The sequence below is a fragment of the Pholis gunnellus genome (genome assembly GCF_910591455.1).
Source record: "Pholis gunnellus genome assembly, chromosome: 16".
NCBI classification, from domain to species: Eukaryota; Metazoa; Chordata; class Actinopteri; order Perciformes; family Pholidae; genus Pholis; species Pholis gunnellus.
The window spans coordinates 10,831,951-10,843,354 of record NC_136543.1 but is presented as its reverse complement, the minus strand read 5'-3'; the positions used below and the strand labels follow the sequence as shown (position 1 = coordinate 10,843,354).

The 11,404-nt window shown below is 40.6% G+C and overlaps 2 protein-coding genes across 2 annotated transcripts; both read right to left on the bottom strand.

Moving 5' to 3' along the window:
- Positions 1-1,236: 1,236 nt before the first annotated feature.
- LOC306708813 (uncharacterized protein) lies at positions 1,237-2,995 on the bottom strand (the record flags this gene model as incomplete). The annotated part of the gene is made up of 3 exons (XM_079176754.1): positions 1,237-1,362; positions 2,442-2,566; positions 2,857-2,995. The coding sequence occupies 3 exons, from the start codon at positions 2,993-2,995 to the stop codon at positions 1,237-1,239; spliced, it is 390 nt and encodes a 129-aa protein (XP_079032880.1).
- A 786-nt stretch (positions 2,996-3,781) lies between these two features.
- On the bottom strand, positions 3,782-11,163 carry atp6v1c1b (ATPase H+ transporting V1 subunit C1b). Its single transcript, XM_079175722.1, has 13 exons — positions 11,027-11,163; positions 9,825-9,999; positions 9,650-9,717; positions 9,399-9,484; positions 9,090-9,184; positions 8,778-8,869; positions 8,119-8,217; positions 7,604-7,672; positions 6,497-6,589; positions 6,002-6,095; positions 5,689-5,786; positions 5,388-5,511; positions 3,782-4,578 (listed from the first exon to the last, which is right to left on the bottom strand). Exons 2-13 carry the CDS (start codon positions 9,954-9,956, stop codon positions 4,480-4,482), a joined length of 1,149 nt encoding a protein of 382 aa, XP_079031848.1. The 5' UTR covers positions 9,957-9,999; positions 11,027-11,163; the 3' UTR covers positions 3,782-4,479.
- Between the last annotated feature and the right edge of the window lie 241 nt (positions 11,164-11,404).

Here is an 11,404-nt window from a genome sequence, read left to right as displayed (position 1 = left end):
CTTTGCCTGTAAGGAGAAATTACTGCACATCTCACCTCTTTCTGAGTTTCACAACTTAAGAAACTGACAACAATTTTAATTCAAAGAAGAAAACTGTGGTAGATCATGTGTTCAAATGTTGTTTTCCATCTCAAAAGTTTGCCTGTACACATTCAAACTGTATCATCTCATTGAATCATCAAAAACTTGACAAGCAACAGTTATCATGAGCAGAAAGTGTTAGGTCAGACTGGTGAACGCCACCTGCTGGCCATAACTCTCACTCTCCTGATGACCCATTCTAATTACCCCTCTTAATGTACCTCTCTGTGCAGCTTTTCTATTATTACTTCTACCAAATGAGCATTAAGTTTGATTTCAGACAGCTTGCTTCTGATCATGTTTGGGCAGAGTAATTTTTCCACCAATGCTGAAACAATTTGAGATTGATTTAAACATGCAGATCAGTGTAAGCCACACGGATCAGTACGATACATAATAATGGTAAATGGTAAAGTGTAACATAATACAACCTAAAAGAAGAGGTAAGAGAACACAAAATACTGAACAAAACAAACTCTCAAAGTGAGAACAGGAGCAGTTCAGATCAAAATGTAGGCACATGCGGGTGTGTTTGTTTCTTTGTCTTGCAAAGGCTGGAAAAAGACAGTCTTCAGCCTTCAAGCATTAAACCTCCACATCTCAGTTTCTAAACAGCACTTCAGGGTCTTTTAAATGAAAATTATTTACAGCATCAACTGAGGTTAAACAGCATCATCATTGTTTTTCATTCACAACAAAAGGAATATACTTGCACAAAGAACTGAAGCAAATTCTTGAGGAAGGCCCCACACAGAAAACATTTGATGTGCAGACTGTGATTATCATGTGCATACGGGACGGTCTGTTCTTGTTTTCTTTCAAATTGTCTTAACACGGTGACTCATTCCCTGACCCGCACCGTAAGCATGGGAGAAGAGCATGGTGGAGAGCGTGCACACGTTTTGCGATCCACTCTCTGCTTCACTTCACGCATGCATTTGCAATGGCAACAACAAGGATGCAGCATCCCGAGATCTTTGGATGGAGACATCACGCAGGTGCTTTTGTTGTAAGTCACTGAGATCGACAGCCAAGGTCTTGCAAAGTCACGAGCAAACATCATCCACGCGAGACTGTAAATCCCCGTCCCATCTTCTGGTGAGCTTTTCACAGCTCCAGCTGCCGTCTTCCTCCTCGCAGAGTCTTGGCTTTTCTTCATCTTTCATCACACACGTTCCCAGGTTCAGCGTCTCCGCTGCTGTTGATGGTGACGGGCTGCCCGTCCTTAGACAACGCACTGGCCTCTTTTGATGCCCTCCTTTTGGACTCACGAGTGGTTTGCTGTGAAAAGATGTGAGAGATTTGAATGCCACGTCATTTAAATGTCACCACACTGGACAGGGAGCGAGTGGGCAACAATGGCCATCTGAGACCTGAGTCACTGAAGCACTGCCCATAAATGGAAGGTTAAATAAATATAACACGACAATCTAGGTTTCTGTGTTGCTGAGCATGGAATTTGTTAGGTCATGGTATTGATTTTTAGATCTTTTTTAAATGAGTTTTGTACAGAATTTAAAAGAATTGCAACTCGTTCCTCAATAATAATAATACATTTAAAACATGCAGAATAAAAGTGTCCACACAGTTTTATCTGTCGGTCTCTTTTTATCCGCTGTTCATGAGTATTAAAAGCCCATACATTTGCATTTAGAGCAGATAATCAACACTCAAACATCGATATTTTCACCCTGTTTCTCAATTACCCATCTTCTAATTCTTTGTTTTATCCGTCTGTTCATCCCCCCAAAACACAAAGACTTTCTCTTTAGTTTACTTTGACTAAGAAAAGATAGCAACTAATAACTTGTTTCATTACAGATTAATTTACTGTGGTGACATCTGTGAATTGCTTCTTTTAAACAACTATTCAGTGTGATTATTGACAAATAAACACAGCAAGTCCTGGTATTGTGTATGGTTGTTGTTGTTGTCGTGTGTGTCTATATTTGCATCTTCCTGGAAATGTTATAAAGCTATTCTGGGCAAACTTAAAATCATATCTCTGCAAACTTATTTCATAACATTATCTCAGATCACAAGACAAATATCTGCCGTCTGTCCTTCCCTACAGCCTTCATGTTTTCTGAAGTTAAATTAACAAATTTGATGGCTAAATTCAAACCTGATGAACAAATTGAAAACTACTGATTCTGATTTCTCATAAATTTGATTTTGATAACCCGTCAGAAGGACTTTCAAACACTGCATATGAGAGATATAACGTCAGAGGACAGGTACAGTAAGTCATGCTGTTGGGTCTCACGGCCTGTAACGTCACCATGTGTGCAAAGACAGAGGCTGGTGGTGTTGATGTTTAGCTGTCAGGCGTGCCAATACCTGCTACCAGGGACACCTACATCACTCAGGGAGCGTCTGGCTCTCCTCTGGTGGTTGGAGCCTGTGGACGTGAGGGCCTGCTTCCCACACTGGGTGCCTGTGTTCACCATCCTCTTCTCCCTCAGGCTGGCCTCCAGAGCTTTACCTTTGGACAACAGCAAAGGCTCAGATTATCACGTGAAACCTCTTGTCCTGGCTTATTTTTTAATGTTAAGACAATAGTAGAGATGCAAAACTGCTATGTCAGGGAGTTGACAGCTGGCAGTTTGGAGTGGATTATTTAGCTTTCTTGTGATCCCTATTCATGTGCGTTATTTTCTCATTTTAGTAAGTGTGATGTGGCCTGTGGTACATGCAATGAGAGACGTTGCAGTGAAAACAGATAACACGGAGGCGGGGGGGGGGGGGGGGGGGGGGGGGGGGGGGGGCTCTTACTGTTTGCTACTGGTAGAGAGGTCTCGACGTCCGTATTGGTAAGCCACGTCGATTCCGTTTCTCTGGTCCAGCTCTCATGGTACCTCGGCTCGATGATCGCGTCCGCCCGACTCCCTCCACAACCCATCGGGACAATCATCCACGGCAGGTGCGGCTGACACGCGGGCTGAACACGGGCTCGGGTTGTCTCACGACAGCCGCGGCATCCTCTCCTCTCCCCGGATCTCTACTGCGGCTCAATCCGTGGTTCCGTCTCCATCACCAGTCGGAGCCGCTGCTGATGTTGACGCTGCCCTCCACAGACAGCAGCTGACCAGCGCTAACACACACAGGACGCTACCTGCGTCATCCAACTGCACCCACTCTGGCCGCTGATAGGCTGCGAGGGATATCCACTCCGTCACCATCGTCATCATGCAAATATGCGCTCGCGCCAATCAAAGTCACACTTTACTTTAAGTCCCCCTATATTTAGCATGTATAATAGCTGGAGAAACATTTAATAAATAGTTTATAATGTTGCCTAGTTGTAGGCTAAGCAGCTGTGAGAACATGGTTTTGTGTTTATTAATGTACAGCTTTTTGTCAATAACAGCTGCTGAACATACATTTTATAACTGTTTTACTACATTGCAATTCATTCATCATGTGTTTATACACCAGCCTCCGCTTATCAGTGCCCAAAAGAGGAGTTATAGTTGTGAATAAACAACTTTTATATTTGCTTATTTGTAATAAACCATTTATCAACAAGTTTGCATTATAAGTCACCTTAGGTGTAGATTTTAAATGGTATCCAGTTGTAAGATTTAGTTTTCTGCTCTTCATATAGAACTGTTAGTGATTCTGATGTTGGTTGCCTGAGAACATTTATCAACTTTATTCTGCAGTTAAAAAGGACAGTGAGCCAATTATATTTCCCATAGAGTATTTATTTGTCACATTTATTTTAAATATGTGGTGTCATTCTCAGTTATAAAGACAATACAGTATTTGCACATAGACCCATCATTGTTTTTCTCAAACTGCTTAATATACAGAAATTATAGGAGCATACAATCATCAAACATATTGCTTCTTGAAACCGTAAAATGATCCGTCTCAGTGTTTCACAGGATTACAGCTTTATTGGGGGGAACAATGGTCAACATCTACTTGTAACAGATATTCCTGACACGGAGCTAAAACACATCACTTTCAAAAACTGAACAAAACAAAAAACATATTCACTCATTTTAAATAAATACTATATTTAACATACATATATTTTACTCCCCATTTTCCCCACATATGTACCGTTTCTGTTGCTTTTAATAAAGTAGACTGACAGGAGAGAGCAATTGTATGTCCTTTGATGGGGAATGTTTGGTGGGTGTCACCTGGGGAGCTATTCACTTTTACATCATTGTACAAAGAGGAAGTGAAAAAGAATAAAGAAGACGGCCCATATTTGTCACGTATATGAGAACAGAAGTTCAACAACTTGCTCAATATGGACCCAGGAATGTACCGGGAGCGTCAAAGAGGAAAAGAGGATGGCAATGAATGAGAGCTTGGGGATGTGAGCATGTCACATCGGAATACCACCGCACAGAGAGTGAGATGATGATGATGGAAGTGTATCTAGACTTTGAAGTCCAGCAGGTTGCAGTCGATCTTGTAGTAAACATAGGGGTAGTACTCCTGCTGGCTCAAGTTCAGCCCTGGGATGTCCATAGCGGCCTGCACACACAACAGAGACACAGTTAGACTAAATAATCACACACACACAATCATTGTTTGTATCCATACAGTAAGTTTCCATTTGAGTTTAATAATACCATTGTAATGTTTCTTTTACTACATACGTGATTTGTCTTAAGTCTTGTCTTAAAAATACATATTGTTCCTCTGAGCAACGTCTCTTTCTAGAAATCATGACCCGGTTACTCAAGATACTCCACAAACCTTGTGAGTGAACAGTTCCTACACGAAAACAAACCGACGCAATATCTGTCACACCAAACAGGATGATTTGTTGTGGCAAATAAAGAACAGATTGACAAGGACATAAAGGCTTTCCCATTTGTTCAGCGTGGTGAACGGTGTACGGCGATAAAGCAATCCAGAAGCTTGCCAGAGCCTCTTTGTTTCCGAGCCTATTAGGCAAAGCAAAGCTCATCTAGCATGGTGAAGGAGACATCTTTTCTGCTACAATATGCATTTTGCACGACTGAAATATGAAAAATGACGTTGCATTGGTGGATAAAACCAATGTAATAATTTATGTTGTTTTATTGAAATAATTAGTTTGCAGCTGAGTCAAGTCCAGTTAAGAAAGTGTATGTTTAACAGGCCAATAGCAGCAGACATGAAGGGTAATCTAGTCTGAAGTGACAACCAGATGTCAGCAGCTCAAACACAAGGGATGATCTTCGTCTTCCTCAGGACCCCGTTACATGTCAAAGAGCTGGACCTGCCTTCCTCCAACAATTTTACTCGCCACTTAAATTGTCAAAGTAAATTGACAAAGTAAATTGAAGGGGACTCACGTCAATGATCGCAGCGCTGCTGTCCAGGTGTTTGTACAGGTCGGAGAGCACCTCTCTCAGCTTCTTCATGTTCTTCTTGTTGGGCTGCAGCAGCATGGCCTGGAAGTTCACTGGCAGTCCGTATCTATGAAACACAAGAAGTCTTTAAGGCCGTCTTTTATCTTTCACAGGAAACAAGAGGAAACAAATCTTGCATTTAAAAAGGGCAAGTGAACGGATCACCAAAGTACGCAAAGAGTAGCAGACTGATGAACTTCACTGAGGGCGTTTCAGGGAAGCTGCTGGGTCTTCACTCGCTTACCTCAAAACCGATTCCACAAACACACGAAGGGCTTTTATGTGAATCCACGCGATGAAGGCTTCGCTGAAATTCACTTTCAGCCATCGTACCAAAGGCCCCTGGGTGGATAGAAACAGCATTTTTATATTTTCTAATAAAGAATATATACTGGTTCACTGGCTGAAATTCCCATTTTGGATGTTTTTTAATTAAATCATCCTTGTGAATTACCAGTAAGCATAATAACAGAACTATGTTAAACTGGTTTCAGGCTTTCAGCCACTATGTAAGAAAGCTCCTTGAAGTAGTTTATGTAGAAAACAGCAGGCCGTACAAACTGTTTCTTCTTGTCAGTGGACAACCGTGTCATCTCTTCTTTGTCTGCCTTCAACTCCTCCTCATTATACTGGAAATCACGCACTGTATACCTAGGTCAGGACACAGAGCAGAGAGCTAGCAATCAGCTGTCAGTGAACACACACACACGCACTCAAGTGCACATCTGAAAAAGAGCGACGTACAAACAGACACATGATACTTAAACACACAGATCCCTCAGTTGTGCTAATTGGAAGAGACTGTCGAGTGCTGGCAAATTGTGTTTATTATAGAATGGCAGTCTATTTCTAGAGCACAACAAGCCTTTTCCTGCGTTAACAAATAAGTAGCCTATTTCAATAATGAGGTATCATTACTGACATTTATCTGTGGTTGATTTTCCCAAACATTACAAAAACATAAAAAGAGAAACAATCTGTAATCCAAAACTAAGATCTCTCAAATGGCAAAAAGTGAAACACAGCTTAAGTGGAAAATAAAATGAATTTACTTGTTTTCTCTGGCCTTGTGCTTGAAGTCATCTATAGCCTTCCTAAAGAGAGTGACACTGAACATACCGCTGTCGTTGTCCTCAAACAGCAGCCTGGGGGAGAGGACATGACACACTTTGTTTATACTGTAAAGTCATATCTCATATTCATTATTTGTGACAGTCACGTCGGAAAAGGTCGGCGCGCCAAGTTACAAAAATTCAGAAGAGCAAGACCAAGCGCCGCAACCACTTGCACACACGACGCACAGGACATAATTACGTTATTTTCTGGTGTGCGCAACCCTTGCCGGACCATAAACTAAGCTTTAACATAGAAGCAGGATACACGAAGTATGTTTCACACATTTCAGGCAGTTTTCACATATAAAAGGAAACCTTAAGACAAAAAGAAGCACAGGATTATTGGCAATCTTCGCATCTCTTTCTTTGCTGAAAACGCTCATCCACACCTTCATCACCTCACGCCTCGACTACTGCAACAGCTATCTCATTCTTTCTAAAAAACTACAATACATCCAAAAGTCAGCTGCCCGTCTGCTCACCAGAGATCACGTCACCTTAGTTCTTCACAACCTCCACTTCCTTTTTCATTGTTGTAGCTGTTTTTATACAGTTATTGCTTTTAATGTTTCTGTTTTTAATCATCATGTACAGTGCCTTTGAGTACCTTTTTACAAATAAAATGTATTATTATTAATATTATAATCATTAAAGAGAAACTCAAACTGACTAAACCGCTTTTTGTTATCAAAGTAGAGATAGAAACATTCACAAAAAAATGTCCGCTCAATGAAAACTTCCCCAGTCCTAGCTGCATAAGACAGATAGCCAGAAATGTTCGGAACACAGCAAAATGAGAATAAATAAGTAAATACAGGCAGAGGGCCGGGTCTCTGCAGATACAGACACCACCACACACCTGTAGTGGCTCATAAGTGATGATGGAGAGGAAATATTTTGCCTATTTAGTCTATAATTTGTTTAGTTTTTTTAGAAACACCTATTCATTGTGGCTTTTAATTCAGATACATTACAGAACTGAATGTTCTTCTTTTGGTGAATCATAAATTTGTCAAAGAAAATGAACTGAAGCGCCGAGCTTACTTCGTGGAGCGTGGCACAACCATTTCTGACAGGGTCTCATACGTCTTCTGCCAGTCAGCATAACTTGTCCTGGTGAGGGTGGAAAGGGAAAGATTACAGCAATGTATTTTACATCTAAAAATTACATTTTAAGGCCGATACCAATGCTGATAATATAACAAAAAAAGATTTGACTTGAATTTATATTTTATTTTGAAATTGAACGCTTTACAATTTGACCATTTCCCTGGTCAGAATGTGTTGAGTTATGAGGCTGAAGAAGCCTGTGGGACACTACATCATAAGGACTGAAGAGAAATTATTGTAACTGGGTGTCTTCTTAAATCTACCCCATGTAACCCCCATCATACCTTTAAAAATGTAAAATAGATAGTTTTACAAAATAAAAATCAGACTGTTTTTATGCACCTGCAGTAAGAGGAGATCTTCCATCAAATCTACCATAGATACATTGACATGAGAAATCTTACCTCACCGTATATTGAATATATAGATACTGATGTAAGCGTACTTACTTTGGGACAACCACCAGCATGGTAATAAGGTACTCTGAGTCCAGCACAAAATCTTCTTTCTTCACTATGTCAGCCAAACTCCTGGTCAACAAACTCCCCCTAAAAGGACGACACGTGCACTTCAGATACTCAGGCAACTTTCTCACAAAGCCGTACAAATATTTTTGTTAATGATGTGAGGGGCAGAAGTATTGCACACATTTAACTAAATAATTTTAAATATTTAAATATTTCAATCCCATCCTCCTTAGAGTTGATACACAGAGGTGGGACATTATGCAAAAAATATACATTTTGGAAACATTTTTGAAGGTACAGCAGGAAATCAGCTCAGAGAGAGTGATGTGTAAAATGTATATTGTTAAGGCAACAATGTTAAGTGAGTTTTTACTCCATAGCTATGGCAGGAAAGAGGAAAACATAGGAAACAGAAAGCAGTTACAAACAGAAATCACAGAAAATCTTTTTCTGTTTCCTATGCTGTCAAGAAGGTAAATACATGAGAAGTAACTTTAACAACACACCAAAGATAAAATACAAGCTCATCATTTGTGATAAAGCTGAAGAAGTGCCACAGTATTTGGCTTTAGTCAATGCTTCTGCAATCAAATTACAGAAAACATACAGTATATTCATGTTATTATTATTTTATCACTCACGCATTCTTCCTCTCCAGGTTTTGCAGGTTTCCCTTCAGGTTGTTGTAGGCTGAAGCTCTGGCCTTTAGGTCATTATCTATCTGAGACGCTTGCTAACAATAACAATAAGAGGAGCAATAAGCGTACCGACACGTAAAAATATGATGAATATATAATACATATTATGATGGTTTTCCATATTTTGAAATGAGTATATAAAGATACTGTAATTAGTTCAGTACGGGATCATTTCCTGCACCACACACATAATACATAATAACTCTCATTGGATCACAGGAATCAGGGCAAAATCAAACTACGACAGATTCTTACCTTGGCGATGATCTCAGAGATGTTTTTCAGCGACTGTTTGATCGGATACTTAGCCATGTCCCACTGAAATCTGGTGATATAGGTGACCAGGTCCACTGTAGAACAGATTAAAGTCATCTCCATTAATCACCCTCATTTCCAATGGCTGTGTATGATTGTACATCTGAACACACAGGAACCTATAAGGTTTTACTTTGAAGTCTGATAAACAACATCATGCTGCTTTCTACCTCCTTCCACTTATGTCTGTTAACAACTGAAAAGCGTTCATCCGGACACCAGTCTGATGATAAATTAAACAGCAATTACCTCCATTAGCGAGTAGGTTCTCCTGGACTTTGTCTCGGCTGTCCTCCAGGACATCGGCCATGTACTGAGCGACCTTCTTCACCACACTGAAACAAAACACGGGGAACAAACACAAGAGAAGCAATAGATGACAACAATGTGTCAGAAACAATGTGGTATTTGGTTACCTAACAATTGTCTCCTGCTCCCTAACAGATACAGAGGGAATTTCACAAACTCTTTCAGCTAAGTTTTAACACATAGAGGATTACCTTTCCACAAAGGTGTCTAGTTTAGTCAGTTCATCTGACAGACCCACCAAGACATCTAGTGTTCCGACCTGTTAAAGAGACAAAACACACACAAACATGAACAAAAAAAACTCCACTAGACTACTTAGAGGTGGATTGTCTTTGGTGGGGAATGCACATGACTGCCGTGTTTTACCTTGAGATCGGGGATGTTGAACTTGTTGTTCACGGAGAGGTTGTTGGTGCGCGTGGTGGCCACCATCAGCTTGTCCCAGGTCTGCTGGCACGTCTTCTCCCCCGGAGCAGAGATCAACCAGAATTCTGTCATGGCTGTTGGTCGGAGGTTTGTCCACTTTGATGTGAGGAAGTCACTGAGGGTGAAGAGAGAGAACGAGTATCAGTAGAGCTCTGTGAGTTGATCCAGGGCTGCTGTTCTGTTGCTATTATCATTTACAGCATTGTAGATATTCCTTGAACAGCTTTGGGTGTATTGTGGGCATTGTGGGCTATGTTTAAAAACACTTATTTCAATGATTTTTGCATCAAAACCATGAAGCACTTTGATTTGTAAGGCATTCGATTTGCTGGATTGGCCGAAAACACAAATTCCTTGTTCGGTCATATTTACAGTTTCTCCACTGATTTTCCACAAATGTTACGGAAACAAAATAATCTAATAACATGACATGATACAGTAATATTGCATAATGAGAACTTACACTTTTGATATTGAAGTTTATTTAGCTGATAATACTTTGGTACCTTTACTTAAGTAAATGTTTACTGTACTGCATGACTTATTATTTTAGCTGAGTATTTGCACATGCTAGTAAAGGGTATGAGTACTTTTCCATCACTGTCTAGAGGACGGATTCGCAGCTGTGTGACTATCATGAATCCTCTTGTTCCTCTTTTGAGGTCTATTTTGCTTCTGATTCATTAACTTCCTCACATATCCCCATGATTGTAATACAGTCACTACACACACACACACACACACACACACACACACACACACACACACACACACACACACACACACACACACACACACACACACACACACACACAGGTTGATTGCATTAGTAAAACTCAGAAGAGACTGGTCTCCATGTCTGCTGATTGACAGTCATATGATCAGTTTGTGCTCTGCAGAGGGCATGCTAAATACTGACCCTCCTCTTAATTAAACACCATGAACAACACGTGACTGAGGACTGCTGCTCTTTATTTATGGGTTTGTTAACCATCCTCACTCTAAATCACTGTTAATGAGCAAAGTACACCTGCTTCATGTGCGTTTAAATTCAGTGTTAGCTCGCTGCTGACACGAGCTTGTTTGCATCGCAGTCTCTCACGCTGTCACGACGTCATGAATCGGTATATTTCCGTACTTACCGGTATGTTTATGGCTTTAGTATTTGGTCCACGCGGTGTAATTCAGTTGAACAGACGCAGCTTCCCATACATGGCGCAGATAATAACAGCTTTTCGACTCAAAGGTGCATCAACATAGCATCTCACTCACAGTCAGCTGATCAGAGTTGTGCGTCTGCGCAGAGGCTGCTGCGCGCTGGACTGCCTCCACGTGACCAACAAGTCCTTGTAAGATTCAACGTCTGAATATAAAAACAGAAATAGCAGGTGCTACGTGGTGGAAGGCATGAAAACTGTGATTTGATTTAAAAATAAATAAATTACAAAAACATATATCTGCAAAGGTACACCTGAACTCCACATCTGAAATGGATAAGTGATGGGGAAATGGTTGACAAG